The sequence below is a fragment of the Pleurodeles waltl genome, chromosome 2_1 (assembly GCF_031143425.1).
Source record: "Pleurodeles waltl isolate 20211129_DDA chromosome 2_1, aPleWal1.hap1.20221129, whole genome shotgun sequence".
Taxonomy (NCBI): domain Eukaryota; kingdom Metazoa; phylum Chordata; class Amphibia; order Caudata; family Salamandridae; genus Pleurodeles; species Pleurodeles waltl.
In genome coordinates this window covers 669,422,652-669,443,451 of record NC_090438.1, presented here as the reverse complement: position 1 = coordinate 669,443,451, position 20,800 = coordinate 669,422,652, and the positions used below count along the sequence as shown (strand labels likewise).

Below are 20,800 nucleotides of genomic sequence, written 5' to 3'. Positions count from 1 at the left end.
GCAATCCACCCACTGTAGAGACTTGTGAGACTGTGGCTTTGCACTCCCCAGGATGGCACAGTGGGCATGGAGGCCCTTCGTGGATCTGGTGTCGTGGACTCATGTGGCTGAGGTGCCCCCCCTTCCCTTCCCCCTGAGGTGCCTGTCTTTTTATTTTAGTGATGCCCCAGCAGTGTTCTCTCCAATGGACTCGATCTTGTGTGTGGGCTTTGCCCATGTGTTGCTGCACATTGGCCCACGGACATTTGGACTTTGAATGACTGGGCCGGACTTTTGCTACTTGTATGGATATAGTTCTAGATGTGTATTCATTCTTCATATATTGCTAAGGTCGCTATACTTTATTGTTGCAATAATATGGTTCTACTTTTACATTCATTGCCTTTTGTCTTTGTTTTTTGGGGGGGGGGTTGGGGGTGTCACTCTGACTTTTTTATCTGCATAGGTGTGTAGGTATTTCGGTGGGGGTGAGGGTGGGGGTGGGTGTGTGGCGTATGTGTGTGCCCGTAACCTTTCCTCCTCCCCCCTCCCCTGTGTCGTAGGTGCAGTACTCACCGTTGTCGTCTGCGGCGAGGTTCGTGATCCTGGAAGAAGAGCAGGAAGGCAATGGCTGGGAGGATGTGGAGTTCGGGTTCCATGCTGTTCCGATTCCGCGTGGAGTGTGTCGAGGTAAGCGTTTTCAATTGGAGATGTCTGTTTCCGCCATGTTTTTATCGGCGGGGCTCCCGCCCCGGAAAAGGTGGCGGATTGGTGAGTCGTGATAGGGTGGGCGGTACATTGTCTGCCGCCTGCCTGTTGGCGGTGACCGCCGCGCTGTTTGTTTGTACCGCCATGGCGGTCGGAGTGTTAATGCGGCGGCCTGTGTTGGTGGTTCCCGCCAGGGTCAGAATTCAAATTTTTAGGCCGCCAGCCTGTTGGCGGGTTGGCCGCCGCTTTAACACTGACCGCCAGGGTCAGAATGACCCCCTATATGCCAATCCACTATACTATACTCTACCACAATGTATTATACTGTATATCACTTCAATCTACAAAAGTCAAATAGACTGTATGCCACTCTACTTTAATGTAGTGTATATCACTTTCCAAACATGTACACCCCACTACAGTCTACCGTATAACCTGCTACTCCAATTTATGCCACTTTACTCGACCGTATGCTATGGCATTCCATGCCACTGTAGTCTACAGCACACCACTCCACTCTGACACTTTACTCCACTCTACACTACCCCACTCCAGAGTATTTCACTCCACTATACTCTACTCTATTACATCTCATCCCACTTTACTTCACTGTACTATACTCCTCTCTATGCCACTCCACTGTCCGACTCTCTACTCCAATGTATGCAACTCCACTCTACAACACTGTACTATACTATGTGCCACTCTGACATGCTACTCCACTCAATGCCCATCCACTTAATGCCATGGTACTACACTGTATGACACGACACTTATCTTCTCTCCACTATTTGCCACTTCACTATATTACACAGCACTCCACTCTGCAATACTCTCCTCCATTCTACTCTACGAGACTCCACTTGGTGATACTCCACTTCATCCTACTCCACTTTAAAACAGTCTGCTCCACTCAGTTTGCAACACCCTACTCTACTGTTAAACATTCCATTCCACTGTTCAACTCGCTTCTCCAGTCTACAATATTTGACCCCACTATATGAGACACCATGTGACTACACTATATAACACTTTGCTACACTGCACAATATGCTACTACACTCTCCACTAGACAACTCGATTCCAGTCTACAATACTACAGTCTGGGACAATAGACTTTACAACACTCTCCTCCACTGTACTGTGTGACACTCCACATAGTAATTCTCCACTTGCGACTCTGGATTCTAGGATTTGAAACACGTTTTTATAAAAAATGTTTAAACCATTGAAATTCAATGAAAACACAAGTTATAGTTTAGTTATAGTTTGAAAAACCTATTTTTTCTATGCAACTTAATTTTAAACTACACACTTTGAACATTCTAAAGTTATTGTTATAACATTTATTTACAATTTATCCACCACCTTCAAATTATTATAAGCAGTGTACCATTGTTACTCACTCTTTTCAGCATGCTAACTAGACAACAATAAGCGTAACTCACCATTCCACCACACTGTTCTCACAAATAATGATACTGCACTGTATGAGACTCTCTGCCGTTGTACTGCATAACATTACACTTGACAACACTGAACTATACAACACTCTGCTCCATTTTATTCCACTGAACTCTACTCTATACGCTACATTCTATAACAACTTGCTATTCTTTATCCCACTGTATGACACTCTACTTGACACCACTCCACCACATTCCATTTCATGACACTTCAGTCCACGACACCCACTATACAATACTCAACTCTATGAAACTCAACTCTACAATACTACACACTATGCCACTCCACTGTGTAACACTTTATTCCACTGTATGCTACGTCACTCCACTCGACTATACTCTATTCCACTCTACAATACTCCACTCCATGACAATAGACTTACCAACACCGTCCTTCACTGTACTGTACTACACTTCACTTTATAACACTCCAATAAATGACACTCCACACTGCGATTTCAAATACATTTTTATTTAAAAAAATAAAAATCAGTAACATACAATGAAAAAAACAAAGGTTAAGGATAATTTATAGTTAGAAATGTTATGTAGGTTATGTAGTTTTTCTGTGCAAACCATGCACAAACATAAAAATGGTAAAGCTATACTTATAACTTAAATATTTTCACACCACCTTCAAATTACTATGTCACACACCTCTAAAGCCACACTACATTTACTATAACTCATGCCTTTTTCATGCACTGTTTATACCCTTGTATTCTACATCACTTATCGCATGTGAAATTATAGCATTCATAGCAACACTTATAACTCTTCAAACGCCGTTATTTGGCATCACACAGTACATGGTAAAGTGGCTAGTAATAGTTAGTGTTGTGTGGTTAGCGAGCTGAATATAGTGTGCAACAAGGTCTGCTACTTATGATTAATAGTTTGAAGGTGGCAGATAAATTGTAAATGAAAGCTATAACTTTCACATTTTTATTTTTTAAAGTTTGTGTAGTTTAAACTTGGTTTATATAGGGAAAATATGTTTTTATAACTAAGCTTTAACCTTTGTGTGTTTGTATATGTATATATATATATATATGTTCGATGGCATGTGTAGCTGCAGATACACATGCTGTGCACATCCCGCCATCTGGTGCTGGGCTCGGAGTGTTACAAGCTGTTTTTCTTCGAAGAAGTCTTTTCGAGTCACAAGACCGAGGGACTCCTCCCATTTCGACTCCATTGCGCATGGGCGTCGACTCCATCTTAGATTGGTTTTTTTCCGCCATCGGGTTCGGACGTGTCCTTTTCGCTCCGTGTTTCGGGTCGGAAAGTTAGTTAGAATCTCGGAAAAAACGTCGGTATTGTTTCTGTTCGGTATCGGGTTAGTTACAACAGATCGACACCGAATTTAGAAGAGTTCCGGTGGCCCTTCGGGGTTTTTTCGATCCCCCGTCGGGGCCTGGTCGGCCCGGCCACGTGTGAATTCAAGGCTGATGGAACGGACCCCATTCCGCTTCTGTCCAAAATGCCATAACAAGTATCCGTATACGTGTCAGCATCTGGTCTGTAACTTGTGCTTGTCCCCAGAGCACAAGGAAGATACTTGTGAGGTCTGTCGAGCGTTTCGGTCCAGAAAGACGTTAAGAGACCGAAGAGCCAGAAGACTGCAGATGGCGTCGACGCCGACAGAACAAGAGCGTTTCGAGGAAGAACGCCGAAAACCGTGAGTAAGACGTCGAAACATAAGACTCACGAGAAGTCTACAAAAGCCCAGGGGACGCCACCGCCAACAGGCCATGGCTTAACCCAAACAAGCTGTGACCGAGCCAAGGCACCGAAAAAGGGCACGCTGGTGTCGAAGTCATCCGACTCCGGTCGAGATACCGCCACACAGCAATCTCGGACCCGAGACATCGGCTCTGAGAAATTTCGGCACCGTCACAGCGGCACCGAACAAATTCGGCATCGAGACACCACCACGCCGAAAATTACAAAGGTTTCTTCGGAGCCTAAAAAGACCTCCGAAAAAGTTTCGGTTCCGAAACATCCAGCCTCGGAGCCGAAAACAGGTTCCTATACAGAGGAACAAGGATTGGCCTCCCAAATGAAAAAACATAGATTTGGAGAGGAACTTCAAGCTGTAGAGCCAGACTATACTCAAAGGAGGCTCCACATTCAGCAAGACACAGGGAAGATAACCACTCTTCCTCCAATTAAAATAAAAAGAAAACTTGCCTTTCACGAAAAGGACAAGGAGCCACAGGCAAAGGTGGCAAAGAAAACAACTCCACCACCTTCTCCACCACCATCGGTGCACACATCACCAGTAGCAACTCCTCCACTGATGCACTCCCCGACTCATACTGCCATGAGTCAAGATGATCCAGATGCATGGGACCTTTACGATGCTCCACTATCGGACAACAGCCCAGACTCGTACCCTACCAGGCCGTCCCCTCCTGAGGACAGTACATCTTACACACAGGTGATCGCAAGGGCAGCTGCTTTCCATAACGTCACCTTGCATTCAGAACCAATTGAGGATGACTTCTTGTTTAACACGCTAACCTCCACTCATAGCCAGTACCAAAGACTACCTATGCTCCCAGGAATGCTAAAACATTCAAAACAAATCTTTCAGGATCCTGTTAAAGGCCGAGCCATAACTCCAAGAGTGGAGAAAAAGTACAAGCCACCGCCAACAGATCCTGTTTATATTAAAACGCAGTTAACTCCAGACTCAGTAGTTGTCGGGGCAGCTCGTAATAGAGCAAACTCTCATACCTCGGAAGACGCACCACCTCCAGACAAAGAGAGTCGCAAATTTGATGCTGCGGGCAAAAGGGTTGCAGCACAAGCAGCAAACCAATGGCGCATTGCCAATTCACAAGCGCTTTTGGCAAGATATGACAGAGCTCACTGGGATGAGATGCAACATTTGATAGAACACTTACCCAAGGAGTTCCAAAAAAGAGCACAACAAGTGGTGGAAGAAGGACAAAGTATCTCTAATAATCAGATACGGTCTTCAATGGATGCACCAGATACAGCTGCAAGGACAGTAAATACTGCAATAACAATAAGAAGGCACGCATGGCTCCGCACGTCAGGTTTCAAGCCGGAAATTCAACAAGCTGTGCTAAATATGCCATTTAATGAACAGCAGTTGTTTGGGCCGGAAGTCGACACTGCTATTGAGAAACTCAAGAAGGACACTGATACGGCAAAAGCCATGGGCGCACTCTACTCCCCGCAGAGCAGAGGCACCTTTCGCAAAACACCTTTTAGGGGAGGGTTTCGAGGACAACCTACAGAAACCACAACATCACAAACAAGGCCCACTTACCAAAGCCAATATCAGCGGGGAAGTTTTCGGGGGCAATATAGAGGGGGACAATTCCAAAGAGGTAGAGGAAAATTCCAAAGCCCCAAAAGTCCTCAAAATAAGCAGTGACTCACAAGTCACCCATCCCCATCACATAACACCTGTGGGGGGAAGATTAAGCCAATTTTACAAACATTGGGAGGAGATAACAACAGATACTTGGGTACTAGCAATTATCCAGTATGGTTATTGCATAGAATTTAGAGAATTCCCTCCAACAGTCCCACCGAAAACACACAGTATGTCGAAACAACATATAAATCTTCTAGGATTAGAAGTTCAAGCATTGCTCCAAAAAGAGGCAATAGAATTAGTACCAAAACAAGAACTAAACACAGGAGTTTACTCACTGTACTTTCTAATACCCAAAAAAGACAAAACTCTAAGACCTATACTAGATCTCAGAATATTAAATACATACATCAAATCAGACCACTTTCACATGGTTACATTACAAGAAGTAATCCCACTGCTCAAACAGCAAGACTACATGACAACACTGGATCTAAAGGATGCATATTTCCATATACCAATACATCCTTCACACAGAAAGTACCTAAGGTTTGTATTCCAAGGGATACATTACCAATTCAAAGTGTTGCCATTCGGAATAACAACTGCGCCAAGAGTTTTTACAAAATGTCTAGCAGTAGTAGCTGCACATATCAGAAGGCAGCAAATACATGTGTTCCCGTACCTAGACGATTGGTTAATCAAAACCAACACGCAAAAACAGTGTTCACAACACACAAATTACGTCAGAGAAACCCTACACAAACTAGGTTTCTCAATCAATTACTCAAAGTCACACCTTCTGCCGTGTCAAACACAGCAATACCTAGGAGCAACAATCAACACAGTAAAAGGAATTGCCACTCCAAGTCCACAAAGAGCCCAAACATTCCAAAATGTAATACAAGCCATGTATCCAAACCAAAAGATACAGGTCAAATTAGTAATGAAACTCCTAGGCATGATGTCCTCATGCATACCCATTGTCCCAAACGCAAGGTTGCACATGCGGCCCTTACAACAGTGCCTAGCATCACAGTGGTCACAAGCACAGGGTCAACTTCTAGATCTGGTGTTGATAGACCGCCAAACATACATCTCGCTTCAATGGTGGAACAGTATAAATTTAAACCAAGGGCGGCCTTTTCAAGACCCAGTGCCACAATGCGTAATAATGACAGATGCATCCATGACAGGGTGGGGAGCACACCTCAATCAGCACAGCATCCAAGGACAATGGGACATTCAGCAAAAACAGTTTCATATAAACCACTTAGAACTGTTAGCGGTGTTTCTAGCTCTGAAAGCATTTCAACCCATAATAACCCACAACTACACTCTTGTCAAAACAGACAACATGACAACAATGTATTACCTAAACAAACAGGGAGGAACACACTCGACACAGTTGTGTCTCCTAACACAAAAAAATATGGCATTGGGCGATTCACAGCCACATTCGCCTAATAGCACAATTTATTCCAGGGATTCAGAATCAGTTAGCAGATAATCTCTCTCGGGATCACCAACAGATCCACGAATGGGAAATTCACCCCCAAATACTGAACACTTAGTTCAGAATGTGGGGAACGCCACAAATAGATCTATTTGCAACAAAAGAAAACTCAAAATGCCAAAACTTCCAGGTACCCACAACATCAGTCTCAGGGCAATGCACTATGGATGAACTGGTCAGGGATATTTGCGTACGCTTTTCCCCCTCTCCCACTTCTTCCATATCTAGTAAACAAGTTGAGTCAAAACAAACTCAAACTCATACTAATAGCACCAACATGGGCAAGGCAACCTTGGTACACAACACTACTAGACCTTTCAGTAGTACCTCATATCAAACTGCCAAACAGACCAGATCTGTTAACACAACACAAACAACAGATCAGACATCCAAATCCAGCATCGCTGAATCTAGCAATTTGGCTCCTGAAATCCTAGAATTCGGGCACTTAGACCTCACACAGGAATGTATGGAGGTCATAAAACAGGCTAGAAAACCTACCACTAGACACTGTTATGCAAATAAGTGGAAAAGATTTGTTTATTACTGCCATAATAATCAAATTCAACCTTTACACGCATCTGCAAAAGAGATAGTAGGATACTTACTACATTTGCAGAAATCTAAACTAGCTTTCTCTTCCATTAAAATACATCTTACGGCAATTTCAGCTTACCTGCAAATTACGCACTCAACTTCATTATTTAGGATACCAGTCATAAAAGCGTTTATGGAAGGCCTAAAGAGAATTATACCACCAAGAACACCACCAGTTCCTTCATGGAACCTCAACATTGTCTTAACACGACTCATGGGTCCACCTTTTGAGCCCATGCACTCTTGTGAAATACAATACTTAACGTGGAAAGTTGCATTTTTAATTGCCATCACATCTCTAAGAAGAGTGAGTGAGATTCAAGCATTTACCATTCAAGAACCATTTATTCAAATACACAAAAATAAAGTTGTTCTACGGACCAATCCTAAATTTTTACCAAAAGTAATCTCACCGTTCCACTTGAATCAAACGGTAGAATTACCAGTGTTCTTCCCACAGCCAGATTCTGTAGCGGAAAGAGCACTACATACATTAGACATCAAAAGAGCACTAATGTACTACATTGACAGAACAAAACTAATTCGAAAGACAAAACAACTATTTATCGCCTTTCAAAAACCTCATACAGGAAATCCTATTTCAAAACAAGGCATTGCTAGATGGATAGTTAAGTGCATTCAAACCTGCTATCTTAAAGCTAAAAGAGAACTGCCTATTACACCAAAGGCACACTCCACCAGAAAGAAAGGTGCTACCATGGCCTTTCTGGGAAATATTCCAATGAACGAAATATGTAAGGCAGCAACATGGTCTACGCCTCATTCATTTACCAAGCACTACTGTGTAGATGTGTTAACTGCACAACAGGCAACAGTTGGTCAAGCTGTACTAAGAACATTATTTCAAACTACTTCAACTCCTACAGGCTGAACCACCGCTTTTTGGGGAGATAACTGCTTATTAGTCTATGCACAGCATGTGTATCTGCAGCTACACATGCCATCGAACGGAAAATGTCACTTACCCAGTGTACATCTGTTCGTGGCATTAGTCGCTGCAGATTCACATGCGCCCACCCGCCTCCCCGGGAGCCTGTAGCCGTTTAGAAGTAGATCTTAAACATTTGTACATTTGTAAATATATTACTTAAAACTTCATTATGTACATACGCATTCACTCCATTGCATGGGCACTATTACTAGCATACACAACTCCTACCTCACCCTCTGCGGGGAAAACAATCTAAGATGGAGTCGACGCCCATGCGCAATGGAGTCGAAATGGGAGGAGTCCCTTGGTCTCGTGACTCGAAAAGACTTCTTCGAAGAAAAACAACTTGTAACACTCCGAGCCCAACACCAGATGGCGGGATGTGCACAGCATGTGAATCTGCAGCGACTAATGCCACGAACAGATGTACACTGGGTAAGTGACATTTTCCATATATATGTGTGTGTGTGTGTGTGTGTGTGTATATATATATATATATTTTTTTTACCCATAGACCTAGGTTAGAATCAAGGTACATCTGCCTTTTTATTGCTAACAATCCATACGTATACTGGGAGTTCATATACTTTGCTACTAGATTTGTTTCATGTGCTGCAGCCCTCATCCTCTTTTATTAGTGTCTTCCTTCCTAGAGTGGAATAGTGTTCAGTGTAGTGGCATAGAGTGGAGTGACATATAGTGGAATAGCGTAGAGTGGAGTGGGGTACAGTAGAAAATAGTAGAGTACAGTGGAGTAGAGTGCCACACGGTGGAGTGGCATAGATTGGAGTGGCCTAGACTGCAGTAGCGTAAAATAGAGTGGAGTAGAGTACAGTGGGGTAGAGAGTAGTGGCATATAGTGTGCTAGCATAGAGTGAAGTGGCATACAATGGGATAAAGTGGAGTGGTGTACAATACAATAGTGTGGAGTGGTGTAGAGTGTAGAAATGTACACTGGAGTGCCATAAACTGAAATAGAGTACTGTGGATTGGCGTAGAGTGGAGTGGCATACAGCCGAATAACCTAGACTAGAATAGCATGGAATGGTGTAAACTGGAATATCATAGATTTTGCTAGTATACACGGAAGTGCCATAGAATGAGATTACGTACAGTGGATTAGCATAGAGCGGAGTGGCATACAGTGAAGTAGTGTACAGTGGAGTGTAAGGGGGCCTCAAGTGATCCCAGGGGGGGGGGGGGGGTGCCAGTCTCTGGCCAAAATAAATATTACACAGATAACCGTGTTTTTTTAAAAACAGAAACATGTTATCGCATTTTTAAAAAGGCAACAGTACTTAACTGCAATGTTTAAATATGTCTAGACTTATTTAAACAGTGCCATCCTTAGAAAATAATTGTGAAAAATTCTGAGGGGGGCCCAAAGATCTTTATTTTTCAGCTAGGGGCCTATGGCATTAAAAGGTTTGGAGAACACTGGTTTAGTGGCATAAAGAAGAGTGTAGTAGTGTGAAATAGCATACAGTGGAGTGGTTTACAATGCAGTGGCTACAATGGAATACCATGCAGTAGGGAGGGGTAGAGTGGAATAACGTAAAGTGGAATGATTTAAAGTGAATTGGGAAACAGTGCAGAGGTCTAGACTTGAGTGGTGACAGTGGAGTAGCCTAGAGTGGATATGCATAGAATGTCGTTGCACACAGTAGAATAACAGAGAGTAGATTGGTATGGAGTGGATTGCATTGGAGTTGTGTACATTGGGATAGCATACATTGGAGTGGTGTAGAGTGGAATTGCATAGACTCAAGTTTGGTGGAGTGTAGTCTCCCACAGTGGAGTGGATGGAGTGGAGTGTAATAATGTGGAATAGCATATTGTAGAGTGGCGTACAATCAAATGAACGAGAATGGCATGGAGTGAGGTACATTGGAGTGGCATATACTGAAGAGGCATATAGTGGATTGGTGTATGATTGAATAGCATTATGGTGTAAGGGAATGCCATATAGTGGAGTGGCGTACAGTGTAATGCCATAGATTGGGATGGCTTAGAGTGAAATAGCAAATAGTGAAGTGATGTACAGTGGAGTGGAGTAGAGTGGAGTAGCGTACAGTGGAATACAATAGAGTGGAGTGGCGTTCAGTGTAATTGTACAGTGAAATAGCATTTGGTGTGTAGTCAGATAAAGCAATGTGGTGTGGACTGGAGTGACGTAGAGCAGAGTGGCATAAATTGTTGTTGTGTACAATAGTGGCATAATGGAGAGAATTGTGTGGCCACTCTACGCCATGGGAATCAACTATACGCCAGTCTACGCCACTTGACTCTACACTATTTCACTTTATGCCACTCCACTACACTCAGATCTATGCCTCTCCACTGTACGCCACTTCACTCAAAGCCAATCCACTCTATGCTGTTCCACTGTATGCCACTCCACTCTACTCACTCCACTACTCTATACTCCACAACTCTATGCCTCTCTAGTCAATGCCATTTCACCCTATGCCACTACACTCTACGACACTCCACTCTATCACCTTAGGTTTCTAACGTTTGGTTTGTATAAAATATTAAATGAAGTTATATTAATTTCAAGGTGGTGTTTAGATTCTAAAACTAAGGTATAACTATCACTTTAGATTTTTTAAGTTTGGTTTGCATAGAAAGAACAAATAAAATTTTCTTAAGTATAAGAAAGGTTTAACCTTCATGTTTTTCATTATATTATATATATATAATGTCAGAGTTTTAATTGATCGGAAGAGTGCTTTTTGTTTTCGAAAAGGGGAGAAAACTATAGTGGTATCTGGAAAGTTGGTCCCAGTGGAGTCCAGTGGTGCTGTAATTAAAAATAAAGCAATCTGGTTAGTGGAGAGACCTTTTTTTTATACTGTCAGTTGTTTCTCCCCTATCGATCTATGGCTGACCTGAACCTGAAAGAAAATTTTGCAGCTGCCATTACAACTTAGTAAAAAGAATATATAAGGAGGCAGGATAGAGGTACCCTTGTCCTGTTGCCCGTTTTAGATAGGGCCGAGAGGATCAAAGGATTTGGCTACCCATGGTGGTTGGGCACACAGCGTAGCTGCAATCCACAACCTAGAGGGACAAAGGGGTTGACCATCCACGGGAGGTTGGGTGCAGGGCTTGGCTGAAGTCCAAGCCCAGAAGCCAACCCCACCACTTCAGTCAAGCAAGGCATAGGTGGCTGCTTGCAGGGCGTTGACCTAAGGGCCTGATAGGCCCTGCGGCCAACCCCCCCACCTGCACAGCTCAAGGCCTGCTGTGGCTACTAAAGGACCACTCCTTTGTTCTTAGTGCTCACTTTTGGCTTGGGCCACTTTCTCTGGAGTGGACCTTTAATGGCCAGTTTGTTCTGCCACAGCAGTTTATAAGGGTCATTATAGAGCAGAATGTTCTTTAACTTTTTTTTTTTAGCACAACAGTCTCTTGATATAGGTGTTGGCCTTTGGCTTCGTCCTATAATTGTAGATTTAAACTTCAATGGTCACTGTAGCATGCTCCGGTGGACTATAAGGATGTACTGGTGTTATTAAACAGTCATCACAAACAACATAAATTATTTTTCTATCTTTTGACCAATGCGAGGTGAATCTAAAAAAAACTGTTTTTTGTTTTTTTACTTAAAAAAAATATATTTTGGGATTCAACTTAAAGGGTGAAAAAGGGGTCATGAAAACTTGAATTCAACAAAGAAAAAATGTATGTTTTACACAACTACTCGTGTGCAGTCAAAAGTTTGTCTCTGGCACTCCTACTGTGCTCCCTTGCAGACTCAAATGTGCCACCAATTATATAATACAGAACAGTGCAGTGGTATAAAGCTGTTTTGATCTTAACTAAGGATGGTTGTAGCTTCAGCAGAAACAGTGTCTCCTGGTTGGACACTCAGAAGTGGAGCAATGGATGTGGACACTCCCTTAATCTCTTGCCAGTTTCTTTTGCCAGCATCAAGCTGTCCTGGTGTGCCATGTAGTCAAGTGCTTCATTGAGCCAGAGGTACCAAAAAAAACTTCTTGTGGAAGAGGCTGCAGGTTACTATTTTTGCTGAGACTTTCTTATCACAAGGTGTTATAGTGTAGAAGTCCAACATAATAGATTGGGCTGTGGTGCATTGGTTTTCTGGTCTTGTCCTCGAGCTACTATTCTCTGTTTTTGTTTTACTCCCCTAAATGTTTTGCTAATACAAAAAAAGCCAGCTCACAAGACAGGGTGTGAACTCTGTGAACTGCCACACCCAAATAATAGTAAGAGTGTTAGAACGTCCTCTGTACACATCGAACTATAGACATTATTCAATGAGATGATGTTTCTCTGTCCTGGGTACTGCACTACCATTTTCAGGTACAGTGGTACCATGACAACCTAAATGGCATAAATTTCACTAAAACCTTCAAATCACCTTTCTTATTTAAACTAGTAAGGGAACCTCTACACTCGAAGTTTAAATAACACTGCTCCTTCACAGTCAACACAGCCTGTTTTAAAAACATTCTGGAACCATGCAGTACTCCCATATGACACAGAAATGGTGGTTAACCCACTCAGTATTCCTGTGGGACACACTCATGTTTTTTCTGTGGACCCCACAGGAATATCATTGCAACCTATGGGAGTTCAAATACAAATTAAAGAAGACATTCATAGGCTATTCAGGAGACACTACTCAAAAAAGCCCATTCACTGTAGAAACAACTTAAATGACTTTGCTGTACACCATTACTGGATTGGTGTTTAACAGAGCTGGTTTGCCAAAAATTCAATCCAAAGCCATCCTGGCCTTAGGTAAAACTGGAGCCAAGTTCACAACTGCATCATCCACCAAACCAATGAAAGTGTAGCATCTGAAGATAATGACATCAATGTTCATCAATATATATGAACCATAGGACTGCATATTCATGATACTGCCTATATCATGTTAATTATGTTAATTATGTCCAATCCAACCTAACTTACTCTTGCCACGAGTTCATAAAGCAGTTCTTGGCAAACGTGCAAATTATGATTATCTCTGCCACAAGTGCCCGTCCCAGTAACCCCACATCAGTGGGTGAAATTGAGTGCAGTCCTGGATGGTTCAGAGTGTCATTAGCCTTGGAAGTTTGTGAAATTCCATGAACAGGCGCATTTGTGGGCATTCACAAACTCCCCACAATTCCATTTCCATCCTGAAAAAGGTCGGATTTTTACTCTAGCTGTGGACTGGCATGTATCCCTTCCCAAGGTTGGCAGAGAAACAGATCACCACCAAATTTGGTGGGGGTATATGAAAGGTAATTCTCCTTGGGAAAATATACTGCCCATCACAGAAACAAATCATACAAATGTGCATTTCTACAAGGGATTCCATTCCCCCTATGCAGAGTTCTCCGCCACACAGACCTCCATTCAGAGGACTTTGTGTCCTAAAAATCACATGCTTTTTCATTCACTCAGCATGAAAATCTGGACTGGGTGCAGCTTTCCTTTTCATGCAGAATCAAAGTGATAAACTCCAATTGGATGTAGCTTTAAATATCAAGAGTGTTGTATCACGGTTTGTGAGTAGTGCCAATTTGTCTAGAGGATCGATAATGAACCATTTCATGTTTGTGCTTAACCCTAATTAAACCAGCGCTTGATGCAAGAGAGTGTGAGTATACAAGTGCATTGATTTTCTAAGAGTTTTTAATGTTATGATTCAATTTAAAAGCTCGAAGATGTGTTGTATTGGCATTTGGGAGTAAGGACTTGGGAGAATGACAAAGCATAAGCATCACAGACCGCCAGTGTGAAGTTTGGAGTATTTCAGGAGAGAAGTTATATGCCGTGCCTGTGGGTATCGCAGGCACATGATCTGATGTTTTATTTCTTAAATCTATAAATTAAAAAGAAGAAACTGATGCTGAAGTGATTCAGCTGTTCTTCCTATGTGACTCCAAAGCATTGTGCCAGAGGCAGCCCATGGATCAAGAAGCATAAGACGAACACATTTGTCTATATTCCCCAGCAGCTCTTCCGTTATGAAGACTAGGGTAGTTTTGGTGCTGCAGTAAGAGGATAAACTAGGGCACTTTTTAAAAATATGTTTTAAATATATCGATCCCTTAAAAGTCATAGCCTTTGTGTTGGTTTTACTCAAATTTTGTATACTGCAATTTTTTTAATAGTAAGCATCTGTTTCTTTACACTTTATATGAATATGTTTGCTTTGTAGTGATTGGTACTATGCCAGAAGTCCATTTTTAAAGCCAAAAATAAGCTCTGACATTATCAGTCACCTGTATGAGCTTACAGATGTCCAGTTCGATCTTGCATCAAGAGGATATGATTTGGACGCCTCATGGCCCACCTTTTCCAGGTACAACATATTTGAAACATCTCACATTCATGCTACTTTAGTCTGTGCAATTCAGATTGTTTCATTGTAGTGTGGCTCATTCATCAGACAGATTACATTGTTATGAATTGTTTTATAGCTTTGACCCTAACTATGCACTTGCAAGTTGAAACTCTATGATATCAAATTCTTTGAAGCCTTTTCAAAGTTAAAAGATTTGCTTGAAAAACAGGCAGTACACAGCAGTACATAATATGAATTTCAACTATTATACAGAATCGTTGCAATGTTGAAGCTAAAAGGACCTTTCCAGTGTCCTCCCTGGAGGTGCAGTATGACCCCTATGGTCAACCGAGAAATCCTGCAAAATGCTATAGTTATTACTGACATTGACTAAAACAGCAGCTTCTCCCCCAAAAATGTTTCTTGTAGGTCAGTATTAGCAATGTTTGACTGCAGTGCAGAACAAGGAGTTTTTTCTAATTCATTCAGGCTCTAGATTTCTACTTCCTAATCATGTGTATGGAATTGCTGGGGGCCGTACTTAGGTTGCGTTATAGACCACATGTGCTTCGGAGTTCTCTTTCACATATCTTTAATTCTCCTCTCCATCTGTTAGATTCTGACATCTGTCTTGCTCAAGGCTCGGAAACAACTTTGCTGAGGCATGGATATGTATATGTATATCAGAATAAATCATTACAATAGGTTATACAGTATTTTCAACATTTTCCTCTTTCTTGTAACCTTATACTTGATATTGTTGTTCCCGATCACACCAGTGTAAAATGCACCACATAATTAATAAATCATAGCTATAAATGTGGCTGGAAAATCATGTAGTTGTGGGGACTTTGCCTTTTTCGCATAAGTATTTTCTAGTCACAGTACTCATTTTATCTCTTCGAATTCCACCAGTGCTGGAGATTTCAGCCTATGGAAATATATGTTGTTCAACCCACTATACATAACAGTGTGGCTAGACCTTTGATCCACAGCACAACAAAAAAGCACTGTATTCTAATGCTAGCTGTTAGGGTAAAGTTTTCCAGTAAATTGTTGTTGTGTGTGGTGTATTTGTTAATTTGACATCACTCTTTCACATGATTTTCAGGAAATCATTGGCCTCCCCTGGCTCTTCTGCAATGATGTGGAAACCACCAAGCCGCTGTTCAAGCATGAGCAGTTTAGTGGGAGGATATTTACAGGTATTGACTGAAGTTGAGGATCTTTTACATTTGACACATCCATTTTAGTGTTGTCACTTGTGCGACTAAGTATGTGGTGATGCTAACACTCAATAATGCGATATTCACTGTTTTTAACAAAACAATTATGTGTTGTGTCCTATTATCACACTGTTGTTGCACTTATTACCTTGTAATATATTCCCTATGTATTTTATCACTTTGAAACAAATTGAATATATTCAGACCTTAGCAACCATATGTGTGTACTATTTTAATATTTTTGAGCTAAACAATATGTGTACAATAGGCTTCAGAGGGGGATATCGCTCTCACCTCGTGCTGTTGGCTGTTTGCTGTATCACTGTGCCTTCTAGGAGGTGATTCCATTACAATGTTTGAGTTAGATGATTTGCAGCATGTTGCAAGGGCTATTTGGTAAATGCAAAAGACATTTTGGGAAGAAGGGTTTGCCCACTAAAAGCAAAACATTGTGCATGTTAACCTTATGATTACCTCAGTTATTATGTATAAATATATTAAATATATAGATGCACTTTAGTGAAAAATCAGGTCTTATTTTTAAAGAAAATGTTTGTGTGAGAAAAATGCCCATGAAAAATAAATAAATAAATGTTTTTTAAACAAAAAATGTGATCAGCATTATACTGAATTTTTATAGTTTTCTTCATCTTACTTCAGGTAAACATTTTTCTTTACTTTTAGAAATTTGCCATTTTAAAATGGCCTCTGTGCTTCTTATTTTCTGGGTTTACTCACAACTGTGTAAGGTACTCTGATTACAATTCCCTAATCTGAGTTTAATCAATCCAATTAAAATATGTTCTTTATTTCTGTTTACCCCATTTCCTTTTCTTACACTACTTTACAGAGACCAAAAGTTCCCAAAGGAAAATAGTCTCAGATTTAGAACTTGACATACATTGTACTCTATCACAAATGCATTACCTTCCAAACCTTCAGTAAGCATAGCTCATATGTCTTTCGACAATCCTGACATTTTGATTAGTTTAAAGTATAATAAATACAATGTACTCCTCACTTTCCTCAAGATCTTATGCCCTCAGCAACATCAAAATGACAGCAGTGCACTTACATATATATATATATATATATATGTGTGTTCGATGGCCTGTAGCCGTTTAAGTTGAATAAAACCTGTAAATTTGTAAATTTTGTAAATACTTACTAGTTTTATACACAATATGTACATACATACTTACTCCATTGCATGGGTACCTTTACTATATACACAACTCCTACCTCACCCTCTGGGAAAACAATCTAAGATGGAGTCGACGCCCATGCGCAATGGAGCCGACAGGGAGGAGTCCCTCGGTCTCGTGACTCGAAAAGACTTCTTCGAAGAAAAACAACTTGTAACACTCCGAGCCCAACACTAGATGGCAGGATAATGCACAGCATGTGAATCTGCAGCGTCTCATGCCACGAACAGATGTACACTGGGTAAATGACATTTTCCGTTAGATGGCATGTGTAGCTGCAGATACACATGCTGTGCATAGACTAGTAAGCAGTTATCTCCCCAAAAGCGGTGGCTTAGCCTGTAGGAGTTGAAGTTGTTTGAAATAATGTTCGTAATACAGCCTGTCCTACTGTGGCTTGTTGTGTTGTTAACACATCTACACAGTAATGTTTTGTGAATGTATGAGGCGTAGACCATGTGGCTGCCTTACAGATTTCTGCCATAGGTATATTTCCTAGAAAGGCCATTGTGGCACCTTTCTTCCTAGTGGAGTGCGCCTTTGGCGTAATAGGTAGATCTCTTTTTGCTTTAATATAGCAGGTCTGAATACATTTCACTATCCATCTGGCAATGCCTTGTTTGGATATTGGATTTCCTGCATGAGGTTTTTGGAAGGCTACAAACAATTGTTTTGTTTTGCGAAACTGTTTTGTTCTATCAATGTATTACATTAGTGCTCTTTTAATGTCTAACGTATGTAAGGCTCTTTCGGCTACAGAGTCTGGTTGTGGAAAAAAGACTGGGAGTTCCACTGTTTGGTTTAGGTGGAACGGTGATATAACTTTTGGTAAGAATTTGGGATTTGTACGGAGAACCACTTTATGTTTATGTATTTGTATAAAGGGTTCTTGTATAGTAAATGCTTGTATTTCACTTACTGTTCTAAGAGATGTGATAGCGATTAGGAAGGCTACTTTCCAGGTTAAGTATTGCATCTCACAAGAGTGCATGGGTTCAAATGGTGGACCCATGAGTCGTGTTAATACAATATTGAGGTTCCACGAGGGGACTGGTGGTGTTCTTGGGGGTATGATTCTTTTTAAACCCTCCATAAATGCTTTGATGACTGGGATTCTAAAAAGTGATGTTGAATGTGTAATCTGCAGATAGGCAGATATTGCTGTGAGATGTATTTTAATAGAAGAAAATGCTAGTTTAGATTTTTGTAAGTGTAATAAGTAACTTACAATGTTTTTTGCAGAAGCATGTAGTGGTTGAATTAGATTATTATGGCAGTAATAAACAAATCTTTTCCATTTGTTTGCGTAACAATGTATTGTAGTAGGTTTTCTAGCTTGTTTAATGACCTCTATACATTCTTGTGTAAGGTCTAAATGTCCAAATTCTAAGACTTCAGGAGCCAGATTGCTAGATTGAGCGATGCTGGATTTGGGTGTCTGATCTGTTGTTTTTGTTGAGTTAACAGATCTGGTCTGTTTGGTAGTTTGATATGAGGTACTACTGACAGGTCTAGTAGTGATGTGAACCATGGTTGGTGAGCCCAGGTTGGTGCTATTAGTATTAGTTTGAGTCTGTTTTGACTCAATTTGTTTACCAGATAAGGAAGGAGTGGGAGAGGGGGAAAAGCGTAAGCAAATATCCCTGACCAACTCATCCATAACGCATTGCCCTTGGACTGAGGGTGTGGATACCTGGACGCGAAGTCTTGGCATTTTGCATTTTCTTTTGTTGCGAATAGGTCTATTTGTGGTGTTCCCCAGCGTAGAAAGTAAGTTTGTAGTATCTGGGGATGAATTTCCCATTCGTGTGTTTGCTGGTGAGCTCGACTGAGATTGTCGGCCAACTGGTTTTGAATCCCTGGGATGTATTGTGCTATTAGGCGAATGTGATTGTGAATCGCCCAATGCCAAATCTTTTGTGCTAAGAGACACCGTTGTGATGAGTGTGTCCCTCCTTGTTTGTTTAGGTAATACATTGTTGTCATGTTGACAAGAATGTGTTTGTGGGCTATTAGTGGTTGAAATGCTTTCAATGCTAGAAACACTGCTAACAGTTCTAAATGATTTATATGCAGTTGTTTTTGCTGAACATCCCATTGTCCCAGTATACTGTGCTGGTTGAGGTGTGCTCCCCACCCTATCATGGAAGCATCTGTTGTGATTATGTATTGAGGCACTGGGTCTTGGAATGGCTGCCCTTGGTTTAAATTTATAGGATTCCACCATTGAAGCGAGAGGTATGTCTGTACATTTTCTATATACACACATATATACCACTTATAAATAATAATTATTATTATTATATATAACTATAATTGCTATTTAATAAAATACAAATAATCTCACTTCTATTATTCATAGAATAACATGACTTAGATTACCCTTTAGCGCTGCTTAGTGGTGAATTTCAGAACACTTTAGAGTATTATTTATTCTACCTCAATGACTGCTCAATCGAAAAAAGAAATAGAGAAACAGCTGATGAGGGTGCTCTGGTTGCTTCTTTTGAGGACACCATATTGGAAGTAAAGGAGGGTTTGTCAAGTCCTCATCTGATAATTCTGTTTACATATCTTCACTTTCCTGAGTGGCTTTCCTCCTCTTTTTCTGATGTTTCAGAACCGCAAATCCAACCTCTTTCAGCTATTAGGGACTTGGCTCCATATAAGCATTAGTCCAGCTGTCTCTTTGAAACTAACCAGGCTCAAACATAACCTTACAAAAGCCCCCTAGTGATTTTCACATGTCCCCAATCAGCTTTGGAATGAAAACCTGAAACTTCCTCCTGATGTCAAAGGGCTCACAAATTCACTTTACTGCTTGGTGCCCAAAGATGCAAAGTAGAAAAATCTATCAGAAGGAAGATATATATATATATATATATATTGAAGTATTAATGGGGCTCTTCTAACCTCCATATTGAATCTTTAGTGCATAGACTGTGGAAGACCATCTCCTGAGAAAACTCAGAGGGATACTTGATTATTATTCTCCTATAGATGCCCACAAGCTACCTTGGAGTCTGTCTCCTGAGCCTGAATCAGGGGAGCTACATTGTCCTATAGTAGTGGAAGCATAATGCTCATTTAAAAAAATCTGGCTTATTTGAATGAGTACTCAAAAACACTTTATAACCATTTTGGCTAGTTTGTGGACCCGCTATAATTCTTCTGAAGCAGATAGGGTTCACTGAAATTAGCTCTAAATGTCATATCTCCTTAGAGGTCACACTCCAAAGGAAACGTGCAGGGTGGCATTTGTCAATGAACAGTGGCTCCTAATCCACATTTACATTCAGGAACAAGGCATCTGTTAGAAATGGGGTTTTTGGTTGGCAGTCAGGTTACTGTAAAAGCCCTCACTCTAGTCAGGGTAAGTCACACACAATCCAAGATTATCCTGTGCCCGCCCTCTGGTAGCTTGGCACGAGCAGTCAGGCATAACTTAGAAGGCAATGTCTAAAGTATTTGTGCAATAAATCATAC

General features: G+C 41.1%; 1 protein-coding gene across 5 annotated transcripts in view; it reads left to right on the top strand.

The window, feature by feature from the left end:
- FYCO1 (FYVE and coiled-coil domain autophagy adaptor 1) overlaps positions 1-20,800 on the top strand; it is a 733,597-nt gene that overhangs the window by 158,436 nt on the left and 554,361 nt on the right. For all 5 annotated transcript variants that reach the window (XM_069216428.1, XM_069216419.1, XM_069216401.1 and 2 more), the window contains 2 exons: positions 14,758-14,901; positions 15,995-16,088. In XM_069216428.1, coding sequence (XP_069072529.1) covers positions 14,758-14,901; positions 15,995-16,088 — 238 coding nt within the window. The remainder of the gene's footprint in view (positions 1-14,757; positions 14,902-15,994; positions 16,089-20,800) is intronic.